Source organism: Mchenga conophoros, linkage group LG20 (genome assembly GCF_057382185.1).
Source record: "Mchenga conophoros isolate Kocher_MC1m ecotype Shallow Benthic linkage group LG20, M_conophoros_male_GT1.1, whole genome shotgun sequence".
NCBI classification, from domain to species: Eukaryota; Metazoa; Chordata; class Actinopteri; order Cichliformes; family Cichlidae; genus Mchenga; species Mchenga conophoros.
The window spans coordinates 26,570,635-26,591,654 of NC_140545.1; the positions used below are offsets into that span (position 1 = coordinate 26,570,635).

The window sequence follows — 21,020 nt, forward strand, 5'->3', positions numbered from 1 at the left end:
CTATTTTGGGGGTAATTTATTCCTTATAAATTTAATGTGACATTTATTTTGGTTTTTCGGGAAGGGACAAAAAAAAATAAAAAACCCAATATGCTGATGATGTAAAAGTCTCAAAAAAAAATTATATATCAAATATAATGCACTTGGCTTTAAAGAGTTAAGTGAGCACAGCAAATGACACTCAGCACTTAAGTGTATGACAGTAAGGCTTTATTTGATGATGGGAGGAAGAGATGGCAGGTGGCAGGTTGTATCTCAGAGGTAAGCTGTTACACGGGTCTACAGATTACTGCTTTGGCTGCATACATACTCAGTGTCTGCACAAAATAAGAGCGAACAAGTCACCTCAAATATTTTCATCTGCAACAAGTCTACGAGGTGATCTTAAATGTACAGGTCTACATCAGAGCACAACTTAGCATGCAGAGATACTTTTAATCGTAGTCATCTAATTTGAATTTGTTTGCCTACCTACTGTTTGGTGTTTTGTTTGCATCTACAGTTATAACCTAAAAAAAGAAGAAGAAAAAACAGGCATGTAGATGTAAAATTTGGTGGCAGGAGTAACTGTACTGGTTTGATGCCAGCAGAGTATAATATCAAAACCTTTATTATACAGCTCACTGAAGCTTTCAGGGCCAAACACCTCTGAAGGAAAACAAAAAGACAAACTCATGAATCCATACATGTGGAATGTAAAAACCCTTTTACTAAACAGCTGCTTAGACAATACTCATGGACACAAAAACAAACAAATGAACTTGTTAAAACTATGAAACCATAAGAAGAAGTCAGATGTTTGCTACAGTGTCTTTTGAGGCTTTGGATGCACTTTACATCATCACAGGAACAAATGGCACTTCATTTGTTTTAGTTTCACAGCTTTTTGTTTACAATGTTTGGGTGTAATTTCCCCCCCCTTACATCTACAATTACATTTCAAAATGAAATGCAAAACATACTGTCAAAATAAACTGGCACAAAGTGGTGACAAGGCCACTATGTCTGAGCTATACTGTAGTCGAGCGGTAAGAGTGTAAAACAAGGATCCAAAAGTAATGCTATCCCTTCACAGTATCATTATTGGAGGATCTCAGGTTGACTGAACAAAATCATGAGTTTTGGTATGCTGTAGATGTGTTGGAAATATATACCACTACATTCTGTATGAAGGAAAAGAAATTTATAAGACATCAAAATTAAATCTGAGGTTAAGTAAACTAATTTAAACATAAAAGGCACCCAGTTTGTGGGGAAAGCAAAATAACTACAAACAAACAAAAACCATGCTCTTAAAGGACACGCCCTCACAGACCAGGGTCTATCATCCATCGGCAACAGGAAACAAAATATAGCACTTTAAAAAAAAAATGCAGCCTGGGACCAGGTGTGGACAGGCCTGTGGCACCGAAGCCCTTCCCTGGACCTGAGCCTGCTATGATTATATATATACACACACACACACACATATATATGAATGAACTACATGACCGTCCCAGAATGGACACTGGGTCAGGCACAGCCTAGACTCATTTCACATTCATTAGCATTTACTCTCATAGACTGAATATACACTACAGCACAGCCAAAACCGAGACACACTCAAATGGAGCAAGTTTAAATGTTTACATCAACATTTAAATTATACCGCTGAATCCCAGTGTAGCATGGCCACATAGTGTAGATGGGGTTGTGCAGGTGGACAATAAATATACATATATATATTACATCTTTATATACAGTGAAATGGAGAAGGGGCACAGTGGTAAATTATTCTTCCTCTTTTATCGTGGTGAAGTGATGAGGAGATTTAGAGGACCCTGGATCTCTTGCTGGCCAGCGAGCCATGCTAAAAGACACAAAAAAATAAAAATAATAATAATAATAATAATAATAATAAAACAAAATCAAAAAATACAGAACCTGTGAGCTTGTTCACAGACTGTCTCCATACAACCCCAAATTCCAAATAAGTTGTTAAACTATGTAAAATGTAAATAAAAACAAAATGCAGTGATTTTCACATCTTTCTTCAAATCAGATGGAACGTAGAAATAAAAATAAAAAGTTTTTTTCTTAAGAAAAAAAAAGGGTTGTTTTGAATGTCATAGCACCAACATGTCTGAGAAAAGTTAGAAAGAGCCCACATTTACCACTGCGTGGCATCCCCGCTGCTTTTAACAGTATGTAACCATCTATGAGCTGAGGAGACCAGCTGATGGACTTTGGATGGATTGTTGAGTAATATGATTGTCATAGGGGAGTCATATGATTGTTGGGTTGTAGGATCTATCTTACAATATAAACTGCCTGTTGTTGTGATTTGGCGCTGTACAAATAAAATTGAATAGAACTGAATTGAATAGAAGTCACTTAGATGAGAGACTAAATGTTTCTCCCACTGAAAATGCTACGTCAAGATTAACAGTTGTGTTCTACAGAATCGTTTGTTCTATGGATGATGATGAATCAAATTATTTGCAATTTTATGTTGAAGACCATTATTCTGAAACTCTACAATCTGTAGGCGCAGTCCCAGTTCACTTAATTACTTGCAAAATATTCCACCAGCCATTTCTTTTCAATACCCCCTTACTTTTCCAGCTTTTTGTTACGCCATCCCAGTTTTTTGAGACACGTTACTGCCAACAAATTCAAAATGAGCCACTGTTTAAACATTTGATACTTCCTATGTTCTCTTGTGAATAAAATATGGGTTTGCGAGATTTGCGCATCATTTTTATTTACATTTTTACACAGCATCGCAACTCTTTTGGAACTGAGATTAAAAACAAAACACAACAATTATTGCACAATATATATTTGAGATTAATAACAAATAATAAGCTGGTCAGCTTTAATTGTTTGACATACCTTGGCTTGCTTGTAAAAGTGAGGGGCCAACTCAACCAGCCAAGACGACTCAACAGCAGTCACGTCACGCATGTAGTATTTTGATGTCTGCACCACTTCATTGAAGACAACCCTGAAAGAATGCAACACAGAAATGTTTACAGCATGTTTCTCTCAAACATGTCCAAATAAAAGATGCTTTTAGAAACAGTTAGGCATTTCAGTTCTCTGCAAAGCCTTAAGATCACTACTGACACTTCAGCAGCTCAAAGAATGAACACTGACCACTTTGGAGGTTTCTCTCCGTACAGCACAGAGTTTGGGTGGATGTGAAGCTCACGATCGTCTCGTAAAGTCCTGGCAAAGGAAAAAGAATGACGGAGTGCACCAAGTGGTTTTTGTAAAAAACAAAACAAAACATGAAAACTGTTAAAACCCCTCAGGTGGGAAAACTGAGACATCTAATAAAGTGACAGACGTTTGTCCTTACCGGTAGGAACCAGAATGGTGAATGCGAGCTGCATTAGCAAAAAATCCAGAGACAATGCACTTCAAGATCACATCTGGATCACCTGTGCGAGACACACATCAAGAAGATTACGGTGAAACAGCTTAAAAACAGGAGACTTCGTGCCTAACAAGTCAGAATGTGTCTTGGACTGAATGTGTGTACTCGGCTGGTACAAGCCCAGAAAGAAGACGCATACCTTCACTGGATGTTCGCGGCACTTTAAACTTGTTCATGAGGCGTCGGAGCTGCTCTCGTACAGTCACAGCTCGCAGCAGACCCTTGTAGTTGAGAAAATGCTCCTGACACCACTGGGAGCTCTTCTGGTGCTGCCGGAAAGAAGTAAAAACACAAGGTCAGAGTTGACTTTACTCCAGGCTTTGGCAAAGTTCGTGGTCACAGTCTGAGGAATGTGCATACGTGCGCTCACAACTATACCTTAATGAATGCTTCATACACATTCAGCATGGTGAGGTGGTCTCCTTCTGCGACTGCAAACTTCCTGTGCTCGCGGGCCTGCAGGCAGAGATAACAAAAATAAATAAATAAATAGGATAATTATTTTGCTGACTTAGCATTTCTGCTAAAAATACAACATGCTCCGTCTGAGGGCCGGTTTCCACTTACAGCAGCTTTCTTCTGATTGGGTGGCACGACAAATATATTCTGAATCTGCATCATTGCTGCTATGGTAACAATCTCTTTGGAGCACCCAAAGTTTCCCGACTCTAGGAGCATCTTAGCAAACATGGGGCTGAGGGGAAACTCTGCCATCCGCACACCCATGGGATCAGTCAAACGGCCGTAATGATCCAAACCTGCCAAGAGACACAAAATTAGCGACGAGTCTGCATTTTGCACGAGGACATTTTACCTCGAAGAAGCTTGTGAGTGCAGGATTTTGAAAGCTAGTCCTATAGTTGAAGGACAAACTTTGCTTTTCCACTATTTCACATAATTTTTAAGGACCTTGTTTCTTACCTCCCAGAGCGTAGAGAAGCTCCAGTGCCTGAACCATAGTCTGAGCTGGAGGAGGCTAATAAATCATAATAAAAATAAAGGCAATTTTAAGCACAATATTTACTCTAAACGACACAATGGAGTGGTAATTAGCACTCTTAGGAGGCCATGACATCTTTAAAAACACAAACTGCATTCATTTTATAGTTGCTATGCACATTTCTCTTTCTAATAAAAATATAAACTACGATTCCTTTCACAGTGGCTGAACACATCACAGCTACTCTGTGGATTCAAAGCGAGCCACTCACAGAGAGAAAGCTGAACCGCAGCACGTTGTCAATGCCCAACGCTTTGAGCTGCAGGATGACAGGGGCCAAATTGGAGCGCTGCATCTCTGGCACAGTGGAAGCCGGCAGTTTCTCAAAGTCCTCCTCTGACAAAGGAACAGCAGCGATAAAGTGGACAGGGAGACATGCAGACAAGAAAAGACAGGGAAAGGGAGTTATAATGAACAAAAATGTAAATAAAAATATGTTCATTGCGTGTATCATATGGCTGGAGGTTCACACATACCCGTGTACAGTCGAAAGCATTTCCCAGGTCGGTTGCGTCCAGCTCTCCCCGCCCTCTGACTGGCTGAAGCCTTGGAGATGGGCGTGACCACCAGCGATTCAATGGCAGTGCAAGGATTATAGGCTCGCAGCTTCACAAACGCACAGTCAATGACAAATACAATTCCATTTATAGTGATGGAGGTCTCAGCTATATTAGTGGCCACCACAACCTGGAAGAAAAATTAAATGATATTGTGTTAATAAAGGTTTATTTGCTTGTGCTGGCTCATACGTCACCAGTCTGTACCATTTCTATCATTACAAGAAATTCATCATAACAGTAAAAGATTGTTAATATATGCCAAAAATGGCAGTTATTTCATCCATTAACTAAAAATGTTGATATGATTATCCAGCCTGACTTGCATCTTGGATTGTCCATATAAACACACAAAAACAAGATTTTTACCTTGCGAACAGAAGAGGGCACCCGCTCAAAGACCTTCATCTGATCGGCGTAAGGAAGACCAGAATACATGGGCAAAATTCTCAGGTGCTTCTTCATGCCGTACCGTGACAGAGTCCTGGCCTGATCCTGCAGCAGGGACACCACCTTCTCCACCTCCTCCTAAGGTGAAAAAGAAAACAATCGAAACCATTAAGAAACCTGGTATATGGGATGATTTGGTTTTTACTGTTTTCACACTGATGTCGAATAAAAGCTAGGTCAGTAAATGATATGGCTGCTAACCTGCCCAGTGAGAAAAGCCAGGACATCTCCATCATCCTCAGTCTCGTGAATCTTGAGCACAGTCTCCACCGTAGCTTTCACATAATCTGGGACAGGACTGAAAGCAAACCAAACATACCTCAGGAAAAACAACAACAACAACAAAAAGGAATATGCAAAAATAACAGACTATTTGCTCAGTTTGGATTCTGTGTGTTGCCTACCTGACGGTGTAGAAGATATCCACCGGGTAAGAGCGTCCCTCTACTGTCAGAATTCCACAGGTGTCTTTGCTCGGATCGCCGGACTCATTCAGGTTGAAGAAGTCATGGAATTTCTTCACATAATATTCGTATTTCAATTAATAAAATGGACATTAATAAAGCATTTAACCACTAGTTGATTTGTCTCACGTTTGAATGGAGGCATTATAATTGCATTAACATTAAAGAAGCCAACTACACTGCTTCCACAGCTGGCAGGCTTGGCAAAGATTTAACACATTAAACATTTAAAACTGAATTTAATGTGTGATTCACTTTAACCAAACCAAAGAAACAGTTGGTGCCCTCACTCTGACATTTGAGAAAGTTCACAACTTCCAGCGCCGTTTAGCTGAAAAACATGGCACGTGTAGATAAAAGCCTTTTTAAACTGAACGTACAGAACACATCTGATATGACATTTCAGCTGACTCGGGTAATGCTTAGCACAATCGTGGCCTGATTGTGTCTTTCTATCATCAGGGTATCGCAGATGTCAGTACAACGTGATCTGACCTGACATCAGCTTTCCCTCTGTCGGTCTTTTGTTTATCTTTTCTGTCTAATCAAGCAAATCTGCTCATCTTAATGATTCAGTCACCTTGGCATCAAGAGTGGCAGAGGCCACAATCAGCCTCAGGTCTCGTCGCTTCTTCTGAATCTGCCGAAAAATCGGAGAGAAACGGATGAAAGTCAGAGGAATGAGCCACAACTTTCTCTCCTACTTAAACAGCTGTAAATTAATGAGTGACATTAACGTAAAATTTAGATTCGTTTCAGCGGGCATTACCTTCTTTAGCAGACCAATCGCTATGTCTGTATAGAGGGTCCTCTCATGCGCCTCGTCTAGCATCAACACACTTTGGGTGAGGGTACAATGAAGAACATTAGTTGCAAAAAAGTAAACATTAATTAATACTTTATAACAAAAACAACTTTACATGTAAGAGTTAGGATTTTTAGCAGATATCTCAGTGTGAAGATCACAGGCCAGCATCATGACAACTCTGTGTCCTGGTTTTGTACATGCGGCCTCCCTAGTAACGTATTTGCCATGCAGAGAAAAGGGACTGCTTAATGGCTCTATTGCAATCATGTACCTGTACTTTTTCAGAAGTGGATCAGACATCATCTCTCGCACCAGCATGCCATCTGTTAGAAACTGAAGCACACAGGTGCAGTTAAGCACTGAAGGACATTTACAGAGAGATTCAATGAAATTTCTGCCCATGGGTTACAAAGATCCAGTGATCACAGCCACACACTTTCCTGAAAACAAGGTTTCTTATCTTTTGATTATGAGATATTTTCCCCCAAATAATGACATATTAGTGTTAGGACTTCCCCCCAAATATCAGTATTGCTGAGGCTGATCCCCAATTAGCCTCTTAAAATATTGAGAAACATTCACAATTCACATCCGATGATAAGTCTGAGTTGTTTTTCTCAAATACGACCTCTAAAACATTTTTTCCCCCCCACACAAACAGAACTGGGCTTTCCTACAACCACACATGTAAAACGCTTATCGCTGAGGCCACAAACACAACTGACAAGCAAATACCTTGATCCTCGTAGCGTGGGGATCAGAACAGTCATCGAATCTAATAGTGTAGCCCACCTCATGGCCCAGCAGGGCCCCTCTCTCCTCTGCCACACGGTTAGCTACCTATCAGCAGGAAACAAAGAGGGGCGAAAATACAGAGTTTAAGGAATGTGTGTGACCTTCGGTGTGAGCTGAACTGCTGTGAAGGGAATGACATTGGCAAACAGCGAAGGAGCCGCGCAATAAGAGGAGATCAGTGGGGTTCTTACAGAGATAGCAGCCACACGTCGAGGCTGTGTCACTCCAATCACCTTCCCCTCCGCTGCCCAGCCAGCCTCCAGCAGGTACTGATGAAAATCACATGAAAAAAGAGAAGGTAGATCCAAAAAAGGAGGGAAGTACAAAGCATGAAAAGTGGACTGTGCATAAATTACATTCTAGCTGATGTGGTCCAAACACTTGCTTTCAAAAGAGGCTCCAAAAAGCACCAAAAAACAAGGTCATGTTAAACCGCTGTGGGAGTTAATCCACATGAAAAGGTGTGAGTCACTGCAGCATGACTTTGAAGGTACCCCACCACCCCCCCTTTTTTTTCCCTGACTGCTATCATAAATGCAAGAAAACGGTTTTTTGTCATTCATCTTTTATGCCATAAATGTTGCATGGAGTAAATCACACTAACCTGAGGTATCTGTGTCGTCTTCCCACATCCAGTCTCACCAACTATGATTACAGTCTGGAAGCTCTCAACCAAGTACAAGATGTTGTTTCTGTGCTGGAGGGGCAGCAGTAACGAGAAGCACTTAATGAACAATTAAACAACAAGCACAGGGGATCACAAAATAACCCTGTAACATTAGAGCAGGTGCAAAAGCGGTTTAAAAACCTTAAAAACGGGGAGTTTCTGTCGCTGCTTCTCTATGGAGAGTGCGGTGTGGGGGTTGAAGATGATGGGGGAGCCGGTGGTCTCTGAGTTCAGCTCCCGCTCCTCTGAGATCCCCGGTGCCTCAGAGCCTGAAGCAGAGCAGATGGTGAAGGAGGAGAAGATAAGATATTTTATTTAAACGCAGGCAGGCTGAGGAAAAAGGGACTTAGGAGGATTTGATTTGGTGCAATGAACATGTCATGGCAGAGCGATAAAAGAAAGGTTTCGGCGCACACAAACTCCATCATGTGTGTTATTGTACCCTGCTCCACAGTGCGTGTGTCTGTTTTCCTCTGGAAGGTTATAGTTTGATTCCGCGCAGTTAAACCGAGCTGATCTGCGCCGGCTGCAGAAATCACGCAGCTGCCGTGAACGCCGCTGCAGCCGCACCGAGACTCGCTGGTCGACGTTAGCAGCTCACGCTAACAAATACAAACCCAAACAAACCACCAACAAGCTAATCTATCCTCTTTTATTCCTACTTACCCGGCTTCCAAAATTTCATCGTGGAGAGGGGAGCCGCCATCTTGGCTTCTACGTCACATATCCCCCCCTTTGCATAGCCGGGGGATGACGTCACAAGCTCTGTTTCCTTCGTTTTTATGAACGATGTCAGCTCGTTCAAAAACAGGTGCAAGGGGAAGTTTACGCTGACTTTTCAAGCTGTTAATTACATACGTCATAAATACTACATTTCAATATATACGCACACTGGACATTTTATTAGGTACAGCTCGGTAGCACCAATTTGGAGCCCTTTTGGCTTCTGACCCGCCTTCATGGCACGGGTTCAACAAGATGAACCCCCTAAACGGGAAGGGTTGTTTAAAAACTTTGTGCTTTTTATGCTGATGCCACCATTGTTAACCTGGAAATCTAGTGTCACTTTGTGTCATTGTGAAGTCATATAATATTGTATTGAGATATTGTTTTAAAAGCTCAAACAAAGAAAGTGCTCATGTAAAGTTCGGAGATGATCCAATAGAAACTAAAGTTTTTTCCTAGCCATATGATTGGAGCAGAACTGATGATGCAGACAGCATGTTAACACAGAATTCATGCAGCGTGTGATTTTGTGAAACTTTATGGTATCATTGTGACATCGTAGGGCGTGTGATATAAAGCTCAGTTGTTCAGTTTACTTTTTGAAATTTTTTAGCTTTAGTTTAGTTTTTATTAGTTTCAGTGTTAGTTCTAGTCTTTTTATTTATTAATGTATGTCCGGGGTGGGGAACTCAAGGCCTCAAGGGCATATTTGCACCGCACAAGACACTAAAGAATGTGAATTGCACAACACTGGTCATTATATTCTTCATTTCCAGTTAATACTTGTACAGCTGCTGTTATTGTGTATATATATATATTTATATTTCTTCATACATTCTTATATAGTTCTATACTGTGTACTGTGTATTTTGTTGTGCAGTTATTTTATTTTTTAACTTTAATTTATATATTTTATCTTATTCCTTCCTAGTTAAATTTACCCTTTTTAATTTTCATATTTATTTCCTATCTTATTCATAGCCTTTTCTTTTTAGGTCACGAGCAGTTGTCTAAGAAATTCACTGCATATCGTACTGTGTATGACTGTGTACATGACAAATAAAATTTGAATTTGAAATCAACACTGTGGCATAGCAACATTTGCACTGTCTGGGAATGATCAAGGAAAAGCTGCTGGTGACCTTTTACCACTCCACAATAGACCGTGTGTTAACATGGTGCCTCACAGTGTGAGATGCTGACTGCTCAGTAGCTCTACAGAAGGTCACCCCCAGACCGGCCCAAAAATTAATAAATCCAAAAAAAAAAAAAATCACTGGCGGCCTCTTTAACATTAAACACACGCTACCGTTACACAGAGCCCAAACATTGTAAAAGACTGCTCCCACCCTGCCTACCTGCTGTTCGACCTCCTGCAGACACCGCAGGTAAATAAAAATTTGTGGCCATTACCTCTCGCAACTATACATACAAAACAGTCACAGTAAACACTCACAAATATTCTTCCAATGACAGTTTCAGTTTTCATTCAATCACTTTTTAAATTTAGATTCAATAAACAAGAGACCACCTCTTTGAAAATGGAGGCCAAATAAAGCCCATGTTTAATGATTCCCAAAATTTTGATCAGAAAATACAAACCTTTCAAACACCAGCTGCATATCTAATATAACAGTACCATTGCATTAACTTTGCATGAACTGCTTTTTTTTTTTTTTTTTGAAGTTCTTCATGATAAAATACTGAAAAATGTTTAATCAAACAAGGCATAAATACAAATAAATCTGCATAATACAAGCTGGATTTAAGAAAGGGGACAATGCAGACATTTTACAGACAAGTTTAAATTAATTTCAACACAAGAACTAAGACTTTCTCATACGTAGCTTCCAGATCAAAGACATTAAATTAAAATAATTCTAACAGATCAGGTTTGACTTAAATCTGTTAATTGCATATGACCACAACATGCAAGTTTCCTCACTTTTTCCACTGAGGAACATGTATGGAGAGATAAATTTGATAGTTATCTGTTCCTGCAGCACATTGACACTAGTGACACTGAGATAGGATATTAGCCAATACACGCTCTTACAACCAGCATTTATTTCAATATTAAAAGTTAGACTCCAGCTACAATTTTCACATTCGTTAAATTTGACAGCAGATCTTTAGAAATACTAAGAAATTGAAGGTTTATATCCACTTGAGGGGGGGGATGGAGTTCTATTTCACAAGAAAACATAACTCCAGCCTTCAAAATACAGACATACATATACTGTAGCTGGTAACCATAACAGTAAGCTGTAATATGCTGTACTTTAAGGCAGCTAAGATCTTAAAAAAAAGAAAGAAAGAGACAAATATACATAAGGTAGATTGGGGGATTAACAGTGAAGCCACAGATTGAATCTTTTACTAGTACTTCTGTTCATCCGGTATGGTGGATTTTTGTCCCTGAAATAAAAGGAGACATTTAACATTCAACCGTGGACTGATTGAACCCTCTCGACTAAATGATGACACGCTGTTTTTACTGTCCTGCACCTGTCACCTGACTGGCCAGCCCGTGAGCAATAACCCGCGAGAACAGTGGCCATGCTCGCTATTCGTTTCCGCTTCACCCCGAAATCGATGTTCATGTCGCTCATCAAGCTACTGTTTATAAAAATTTATACCGATTCAACCAAATGGTTTCCTGTGCCTTTAGTGTTTTAACAGACAAGTGTTGAAGGAAATGAATGAATCAAATATGCCTTCAATAGAAACTCAAAGAAAAAAAAAAAAAAAAAAAAAAAAAAAAATAAGACAGTATTTGAACATTTTCATTGCGGTGTTCTTCCTGGATCTTCCAAAGACAATTCCCATGATGCACTGCACACTGAGAAGCCATACTTTATGTAGTAGCACTGATAATCCCATACCACTGAGTTCTTGTATCTTGACAATTTACTTTAGCAGAAATGTTCAATGTTTTTAGTGTCTTACAGATTCCTCCTCAGTCAAAATGTAGAGCTGTGTAAAAGATTATCCACACCACCTGATCAAGAGAGAGAGAAAAAGATGTGATTACACTGACAATCAAAGCGTGGGCCTCAGACCTGACAAATTTCAAACTGAGCTGAAGAAAACCATCAGATAGCCTTAAAAACACTGATGTAATACAGAACTTTTGGTACCTTCACACTGTATCATATTCATCTCTCACAAGAACATGTATTTATGTTGTAAGGTAGACCCTACAATAATACAGAGAAAAACCCAGCAATCACATGACCCCCTATGAGCAAGCACTTTGGCAACAAACCAAAATTTTCTGGTAATGGTTCTCAGCACATATGCTCTCTTTTTTTCCAAAACAAACTTCCTGCTGGGCTGTGAAGCTTAATACACAGAATTAAAACATAACCATCACAAATTTGGATTGAATTTTAACAGAAACTTGCTATTTGTAAACACGTTTGGATTTACTGCATATCTGGGGGAATATCACAATGAAGTTGGATGAGAATCTTTGTTTCCATATTGAAACTATTATATATGTGATGCAGTCACCTGATTTGGACCATTTGAAAGAATGTCATGTGCTTGGCATATGAGAAACTATAAATAGCACATCATTGCCCTGCCTGCAAAACTGTGGTTTCTACACACACGTATGAATCTGCTGTCAGATGTCGGACAGGCAAATATTTTAGAGAATTCAAACAACCATCAACATCAAGCTACACTCCTGAGTGTCTGTACTCAGAGCCACAGTGCCAGATATTTCATCTAAAAAGGACCTAGTTCAATGAGGTGGTATTTTTTCTTTGTTTGTTTGGGGTTTTTGCTCTTCAAAAACAGAAAAAACATCTACAAAACCACCTTAACTACATCTCACAATGCATTTAGAGAAAAAAAAAAAACAAAAAAAACCCATTCCTATTAAGGAGCACATATTTCCCTGGATTTTCTTCCTTGGCATTTGGAAGGTTTTTGTTTGTTTGTTTTTATTTGATCAACTAACATGTCAGAGAGTAGGGTGAAAATTAATATCAAATACTATAAGAAGAAAACAATTAAAAAGCTTTAGACAAAGAGCTGAAATTTGATGGATCACAAAAATCTGTAAATGAAATAAAAACTCAGGGGGGGGGGGGGGAAAGGGGGAGGAAAAAAAGAGAATATGGAGGTTTAAGGTGACGGTGTTTTTGGTAGTAGCAGTTTAACATCTGGTCCTCATCTAAAAATCAACCAACTGTAAACTTTTAAAGTTTCACTGCATTTCACTCAGAGGTTTCCTTTCTCCTGGGCAGTCTAGAATTGAAAAAGTACTTCTGTGTGTTCATCTGTGTTTGAGAAGCAATAAACTAAAAAGAATTTAACATAATTATGTGTAGTAGCAAAAATCCACCCTACAGGCCTGTGGAAAAAGCCTGTCGCCTTCCTCGTGTATAAAAACACACATGTTCATTTATGATGTTTTAAATTAGAATAAATATAACAAAATATTATTTTTATTAGGGCTGCTCGATTATGGCAAAAATGATCATCACGATTATTTTCACTGAAATTGAGATCACGATTATTTGACGATATTTATTTAACCCTTTAAGACCTACTATAGAACCAAGTCCACCAGAGCTTATATTATTTTTTTTACATGCTGTAGTGCCATTTGTGGGAGCATTTCAAGTTGCTATACATCAATACAACTGTTATAGCCCATATTTTAATAATATGTATGCATTAAGTCCATAGTAATTACATAAATTGCAAAAAAGTGCAATAAACTACAAAAAAAATTGAAAATCGCTTTTGTTTTGTTTACATATATTTCTACTTGGAGAAATTTAAGAGGTTTATCCCTCAAAACTTTAAATACAATAAAGTTGCAAAAAATAGTTTCCCACCACAGGAAATTTATTTTGAGTGTCTTCATAGTTTTATTTTGGAGATACAGCAATTTTTATATACTGCAGGAAAAACAAAAAACAATCCTATGATGCAAATTTGCAAAGAAAACAGCATGTGCATCATTTCACTGTGGGAAGTGTTACGAACAGCTGATAGGAACGGCAAAGCGTGTTTCTGGAATATTATGTTTTTGTTCCTGCAAGCGCTTTTTATGCAATTTTTGCAAAGCTATATGTGGAACGAAACCGTGACCGAGGACAAGCTGATGGCATCAGATGTAAGTACAACTCCTCCGGTTTCATATGCAAAACAAATTATTGCGCTAGCTTACACGGTTCAGGTTCTACAGGGATTTAACAATAGTTACGCAAAACGGAGCGTGCTGCTCTGACCGGCTTTAAAGGGTTAACAATGACTTTAAAAAAATAATATAAAATAGTGTGCAACACCACTGAAGTTTTTTTTTTTTTAAACTCTCTTTTCAACCAACGGCAGTCACTCTCCAAATATCTTCTGCTTAGCTTTCCGAGCTTCCCTCGGGTCCTCTTAATCAGCGGTCTCCAACCTTTTTTGCGCCACGGACCGGTTTATGCCCGACAATATTTTCACGGACCGGCCTTTAAGGTGTCGCGGATAAATGAGGGAGGGGCTAATAATCGGCTCAGTCATTTTTAATGATCGTTGAAAGCCCAGATCGTAATCGTGATTAAAATTCAATTAATTGAGCAGCCCTAATTTTTATTATATTTATCATATCACTGTTTATAGCAAGATGACAAAGAACATCAAACTATTCACTAATGAATACATATTTATTGCTCGTCTTTGCAAGCTACATATTAATCATATAAGATAAAGTCATTAACTGCAGGCACTGTTAGTGTAATTGCTTGATGAACACTTATTTACAATAATGCATTTCAACAAATTCCAGCGACACCAAAGTGCCACTGCACTAAAGATTTAATCTTTCATCCTATTTGTAACAGTTTTGCATTTTAGTGTTACGTTCATTGGGAATGGAAGAAACACAAAAAAAAATTTCAAAGATCAATAAAAACGGCACGAAAAGCCCAGACAGTGGATGCTTTTCATTGCTTTTAACACTCCGTTTCACTTCAGCTCTTTGTATGTTTGAATTTCATGAATTTCTGTGGCTGGCTGACGGATCAACAGCAGCACATACTTTGTACACTGCCTCCACTGACACAGCTCTCTAGAGGTAAATGGGCCATCCTTGAACTGCTAACATACTACAAATGTGCTACCCTTGCTTAACCCAATGTGACATCTAACATGAATTTACATGCATGTACACCAGGAACCAAAATAGCCTATTTTGAAAGTCTAAGAAGTTTTGTTATACTTCAACAGTTTATACATTTTGAAAGACATTACTAAACCCACCAGAAACAGGGCAAAAGATGTCATGAAGCCTTCTTTGGTGAGTTCCCACGTGCCCCCATACTCTTCCTCATCGATCTGCTGAAAGCTGCTGAAGTATACATACAGGACGCCAGCATTGATAATGCAGAATCTAAAAAGCGCACACAAACACACAAAGATGTTAGCTTTTCAGTGTTTCCTTTGGTACAACAGGATATGTAAAGGGTCAGTGAAAGATGTAAGGTTTAGACAAGCTGTACACAATACTTACATGGCTATTCCCAGAAACCCTTTTAGTGGTGCTACACCCCACATCACACCAAGGACAATTGCAATAATTTGTCGGAGCCAATAAATCACATCTAAGAACTCGTCCTGTGGAATAAAACAAACATTTTATTTAACAGGTCCTAAAACAGCAAAACAGCCCAAGACCATCACACCACCACCACCATGTTTGACTGTTGGTATGATGTTTATAAGAAATGCCCTGTCAGTTTTATGCCAGTTGTAACAGATTTTGTGGGGAAAAAGAAAAAAAAAAATCAACTTTTGTCTAATCAGTTCAGAGAATATTTTCCCACAAGTCATGAAGATCATCACGATGCTTTTTGGCAAATGTGAGACAAGCCTTTGTGTTCTTTTTAATCAGCAGCTCTCCAATAGATGCAATTTTTGACCAGTCTTTTGTTGCGGAATCATGAACATTGTGCTTAACTGAGGCAAGCGAGGCCAGGAGCTCTTTAGATGTTGTTCTGGGTTCTTTTGTGTCCACCTGGATGAGTCGACAAAGCACTCTTGGAATAGTTGTGTCCGGCACTCCTGGGAAAGCTCACCACTGGGCCACCACAGGTTCTCTCCATTTGTGGATAACGGCTCTCACTGTGGTCCACTGGCATCCCGAAGCCTTATAAATGGCTTTGTAAACCTTTCCAGACTGTCAAGATTCTTATTAGGTATGTAGCCGGGGGGGGGGATTATTTTTTCCACTTTAATAAATGAACTCATCTTTTAAAACCTGCATTTTGTATTTACTCGGGTTACCTTTGTCTATACAGCACTGTATGTTGACATACTCAGCTACATGTTCTGCATCCAGTACTGAGTATACCACTAAAATAAATACATTTTAGTGGTATAAATAAATTCTCTTATAGGGGCATGTCAGTGATATTATCGACCAACCAATATATCAGTCAGACTTTGAAAGGCTTACAATATTTATTAGGCAATGAAATTCGTTATGAATAACCACAAACAAGAGCAATATCTGAAAGTAGGGCTAAATCACCAAGACGATTAACTCTACTCCCTTTAGATCTGACAGCTAGCCCAGATTAATCCTTCGCAGCCATACCTCCATGACTGCCACATTACACGCTTTCACAACTTTGAGGCGACTAACAACAAGAGCACTAACATAACAAAAAAGGACAAACTGACTGACCTTCTCTTCCCAAACAGCGTTACTGTTGAAGGCTTTGCTCCATGTGGACTGCTTTACACCTCCATTCACTAGATGACTTTCTTCTTTCCGCTTTGAAATGCTCGTCATTCTTTGCGCTTTCTTTCAGCGACACACGTGGAAAAGTTACACTCCAAGCTCGGTGACACCTACAGGTAGATTTCACTATTCTTCTCCGACCGGAGGCAGAAAGTGCTGGGAAATATTTGAAGGTATTAAGAAAATCTACGCTTCGCTGAGCTGACAGGTTTCAGAAGCTAACCGTAAAAGGGAGTCTGAGCATGCGTAATATCGTTTGAACCCAGCCAGCGACGGCCAATCAGAGAGTGCGACGTTTCTGCGCCGCTATTCCTCAGAATCGCTATAAATTCCACAGCGACCTCTGATGGTGAAACTCAGAAACTGACACATATATTGGCATCTATTATATTTAGTCAGCTTCTCCATTTCTATTACAGTTAAATCTGCCATCTATATTGATAAGCTATCCAGAACTGTATATGTAATTATCTTATTATTACCTTTTGTTTATCCAAGTAAAAGTCTCACTGATTAGACGTTGGAGCACAAGAAGTATTAACTAACTTAAGCTATTATTCTGGGCTGATTCTTTCAACCATTTATTTATTATCTCCTTTGGTTTTTGAGATCTGGTTTTAGTGACTTGGTTTAGTCATTTTTATTTTCAAAGTAAATCAGAAAAGAAATCTAAATGGTAAATGGCCTGTATTTGTATAGCACTTTACTTAGTCCCTAAGGACCCCAAAGCGCTTTACACTACATTCAGTCATTCACACACTGGTGATGGAAAGCTCCATTGTAGCTACAGCTGCCTTGGGGCGCACTGACAGAGGCGAGGCTGCTGGACACTGGCGCCACCGGGCCCTCTGACCACCACCAGTAGGCAACAGGTGAAGTGTCGGAGCTGGGCGACCAGCAACCTTCCGATTACAAGATGAACTGCCAACTCTTGAGTCACGATCACCCCAGAGAGATTATAGTCCTCGTCTGACCTGGGAAAGCCTTGGAAGCCACCAGGAGGAATGGAAAATTGTAGCTGGAATACCCTGTGTAGGATACTTCAGATACGCAGAAGAAAATGGGTGGATGGATCTTTGAAACTGCAGAAGTACCCCCAGAGTACAAATACGCCTCCTTGAAAATCACTGTTGTAATGTTGACAAAAAGTCAAAAAATTCAGAGTATATAAATTACTGGCATGCAGCTATGAAGACCAAAAAGGTGTATTTTTATGTAAGCTGCATAAAAAAGGTTCCATGGTTATTTTCTTTAATCCTATGATTATTCAGAGATCTCCACATCAGAGACTTCCACAAATAGCACATGTTAGCTCATGGAGCGGCACCTAATGACTAATCAACTGATCTGTTGATCTCAATAAGCCAACCTTTCATTTGGTCTGTGAGACCGCTGCTTTTTCTTGTTTGCTGAAGAACTGTGGCAGCTCTGAAGTATATTGCAAAACTAAGGGATAGTAATAAGGACAGTGTTCTGCATGTCTTGTGGTGAGAAAACATCAAAAGCGCTTCAGTGGATGTGAGCATGTATAAAAACAGAGAAAGGTGTTTCCCTGCATGCTGTGTCAGGACTTCTCCAAGGTATCAAAATAATTACAAGAGGGGGTTTTTGGTCTTTTTTTTTCATGTGAAATCCTGGATTTTTTTCTTCTCTAGCACCAGCTTGTTATATAAATAATACATCATAAAAAATGGTCATTAAATAAAAAGTTTGGGATCTATAGTTATATATAGCCTATGCAGAGATTTCCTAAAATAGCATTTACCACAAGCAAGCTGCAAGATTTATATGTTTTGATTAAAAAATGAAATCACAGAAATAATGTGTGACTTAACGAGCTTGCAAAGAAAAGCGTCTGGACTTCTTTAGTTCTCCTGTGCATAAAGAAGTCCAGACGCTTTTCTTTGCAAGCTCCTTTGACTACGATGACCTGGATGACTGAGAACCTTCACAGACGTGTGACTTAACTGTAATAACTGATGTAATATGAGTTTTTTAGCTGACAAATTGATGAATGGATGCTTGCTTACTTCTCTCACTGGCTGCTCTGACAGTCATAGAGGTACTTCTCTATACTGTCCAGCAGAGGGCTTCATTTGTTTTGATTGAGCTTCACCCCATTGAGTTCAAGTCATATCTCATAGCAACCCCAACGTATACCATGATAACTACAGTAATCGTGATTGTTTAACCTAAACTGACTTATTCGATTAATAAATTAATCAGTGTAAAATAGTTTATTCCTCTTCTTGTTCTTTTGGCTGCTCCTTTTGCCTGCATTTCACCCTATCTCTACCGTCCTTAGGCAACACCGACACATCTTTGTGGTCTTACTCTTTTCTTCAAGCCTGGAACTCCACATCCTGCATCCTATATCCACTCTTTCTAATCAGGAAATGTCCAAGCCTTCTCCAACTTTGTCTCCGAACAGCTCAACCTGAGCTGTCCCTCTGACATATTCATCATGTCCAACCCCATTCCCTTCTCACCCCCACCTCCATCTCTTCTTCCTGCCTTGTTGTCAGTGCCACTATCTTCAAACCTACACCAAAGCAGGTCTCACTAACATACTATAAACCTTCTCTTTCACTCTTGCTGCAAACCTTCTGTCACAAATCACCCCTAGTCTTGTCTCCACCCACTCCACCCTGCCTGCACTCTCTTCTTCACCTCTCCTGTGCACTGTGTATTAGTTTGGGTGGTTGTATTTAAACTCCTTCACTTTCACTACCTCTGATCCTTGCATCATTACTGTTACACCCACCTTTATCTCATTAGCACAAGTATTCTATCTTGTTTGAATTTCATTCCTCTTTTTTCCAGAGCATACCTCCACCTCTCCAGGCTCTCCTCCACCTGCTCCTTACTCTCGCTACAGATCACAATGTTGTCTGTGAACATTATAGCAGTGTCTCACTGTCCCCATACGTGTGCTGCACCATCCTCACGTATTTCTCAGCCAGTTCTGACTCCCTCATTCAGTACCACAGCCCCTCTCTCAGCACCCTATCTTATGTTTTGTCTACATCCACAAAGGTGGTGCAGCTCCTTCTGACTTTCTCTGTACTTCCCCATCAGCACTCTCAAAGCAAGCATTGTACCTGTGGAGCTCTTTCTCAGAATGAAACCATACTGCTGCTCACTGATCACCTTCTTAACCTAGCTTCAGCAACTCTTTACCATTTCTTCATGTTGTGGCTCATCAGCTCTGTAGTTACTACAGCTCTGCACATCACCCTTATTCTTGAAAATCTGTCTCATCACACGTCTTCTCATGCACTCCGGCATCCTCTCACACTCCAAGATTGTGTTAAACAATGTGGTCAACAAGTGCACTGCCCTCTCTCCTAAACATCTCCTCTATACGTATGTCAGCTGAACAACTAATGTAGTCACTGCAAATAAAGCAGTTTGGCAAAATAATTGATTAATGTGTCTGACTAGTGACTCCAATATATTATTAATGGGTCTCTAATGTTAGCTACAGTTTATTTGTTGCACTATTGAAAACCATTAAGAGAATTTCACTTTGACTCTTTTAAGTTGACCCACTGAGCAGTGACTCATTCAGAAAGATGTGGGGGATGTGACATCGTGTTTAATTTGAAGCTTACTGAACATACATATAACAAACAGGGCCCAATGGAAAATCAGTAACACTAGAATACTATATGATGTGTTTTATCTGCTTCATCAGCTACAAATGAGTTTACACGAATGTCTTTAAAGTGATGCTCCCATGCAGCTGCTTTTTGCCGACTGGCTTTGCACTGTGGTCCATTTTGTGAGCATTTCTGACTTTGCTGGGTTTTGGTTGTCTTTCTACTTTAGTCAGTTTAGGGATTTGTGATGCGAGTTCACCAACGTGCATGGAAAGCTCTCAGGTTTAACAAAATACCCGTTACAATGCAACAGGCAGCAAAACTAAATTCTTTTAAAGTTGCCTCAAGTGCTGGGCCAGCTGAGGATGTGGTTTATGTTGCAGTTGAATTGTAACACCAATGTAGAGGATATGCTGGTCTCTGTCCTTTTATATAACAAATGTTTTCAATCCCTTGCACCAACCTCCAAACCTATGGGAACAGAGCCTTCAGTATGCTTTGCAGCACCTCATCACTTCACCAAAGCCTTTAATTTCTAGCCTTTCTGTTAATTTATATACTTTTGTTTATTTGGACTCTTTTTTTTAAAGCTATAAAGAGTTATTATTATTAAACTTTATTGTTAAAGTCAAAGCTGGTGGCAAAGTCAAAGTCATTATTATTATAGTCATTGTTGTGAACAAAGGAAGACTATACAGCAGCCTGACGAAAAGAAATTAGCTTTTACCTCACCTGTACTTAATAAACTGTCATTTGAGTGGTCACCCGGCAAATTTAAAT

At 39.5% G+C, this 21,020-nt stretch overlaps 2 protein-coding genes across 2 annotated transcripts; both read right to left on the reverse strand.

Annotated features, from left to right (window-relative positions):
- Nucleotides 1-192: 192 nt before the first annotated feature.
- dhx35 (DEAH-box helicase 35) lies at nucleotides 193-8,897 on the reverse strand. Its single transcript, XM_085260223.1, has 21 exons — nucleotides 8,829-8,897; nucleotides 8,304-8,431; nucleotides 8,100-8,192; nucleotides 7,687-7,764; nucleotides 7,436-7,540; nucleotides 6,972-7,033; nucleotides 6,662-6,731; nucleotides 6,473-6,532; nucleotides 5,833-5,945; nucleotides 5,630-5,726; nucleotides 5,348-5,506; nucleotides 4,898-5,108; nucleotides 4,633-4,757; nucleotides 4,343-4,397; nucleotides 3,989-4,179; nucleotides 3,800-3,877; nucleotides 3,561-3,690; nucleotides 3,344-3,425; nucleotides 3,139-3,210; nucleotides 2,875-2,986; nucleotides 193-1,849 (listed from the first exon to the last, which is right to left on the reverse strand). Exons 1-21 carry the CDS (start codon nucleotides 8,866-8,868, stop codon nucleotides 1,811-1,813), a joined length of 2,100 nt encoding a protein of 699 aa, XP_085116349.1. The 5' UTR covers nucleotides 8,869-8,897; the 3' UTR covers nucleotides 193-1,810.
- A 1,523-nt stretch (nucleotides 8,898-10,420) lies between these two features.
- rab5if (RAB5 interacting factor) lies at nucleotides 10,421-16,887 on the reverse strand. Its single transcript, XM_085260424.1, has 4 exons — nucleotides 16,582-16,887; nucleotides 15,406-15,509; nucleotides 15,156-15,285; nucleotides 10,421-11,889 (listed from the first exon to the last, which is right to left on the reverse strand). Exons 1-4 carry the CDS (start codon nucleotides 16,687-16,689, stop codon nucleotides 11,848-11,850), a joined length of 384 nt encoding a protein of 127 aa, XP_085116550.1. The 5' UTR covers nucleotides 16,690-16,887; the 3' UTR covers nucleotides 10,421-11,847.
- Nucleotides 16,888-21,020: the final 4,133 nt, after the last annotated feature.

Coding starts and splice junctions, on each gene's coding strand:
- dhx35 (XM_085260223.1), bottom strand. CDS start 8,868: ATGGCGGCTCCCCTCTCCACGATGAAATTTTGGAAGCCGG. Junction 3,691..3,799: donor TGTATGAAGCATTCATTAAG/GTATAGTTGTGA, acceptor TCTTTCCGGCAG/CACCAGAAGAGCTCCCAGTG. Junction 3,426..3,560: donor GCCGCGAACATCCAGTGAAG/GTATGCGTCTTC, acceptor TGTCTCGCACAG/GTGATCCAGATGTGATCTTG.
- rab5if (XM_085260424.1), bottom strand. CDS start 16,689: ATGACGAGCATTTCAAAGCGGAAAGAAGAAAGTCATCTAGTGAATGGA. Junction 15,510..16,581: donor ACGCTGTTTGGGAAGAGAAG/GTCAGTCAGTTT, acceptor TTTATTCCACAG/GACGAGTTCTTAGATGTGAT. Junction 15,286..15,405: donor GGGTTTCTGGGAATAGCCAT/GTAAGTATTGTG, acceptor TGCGCTTTTTAG/ATTCTGCATTATCAATGCTG.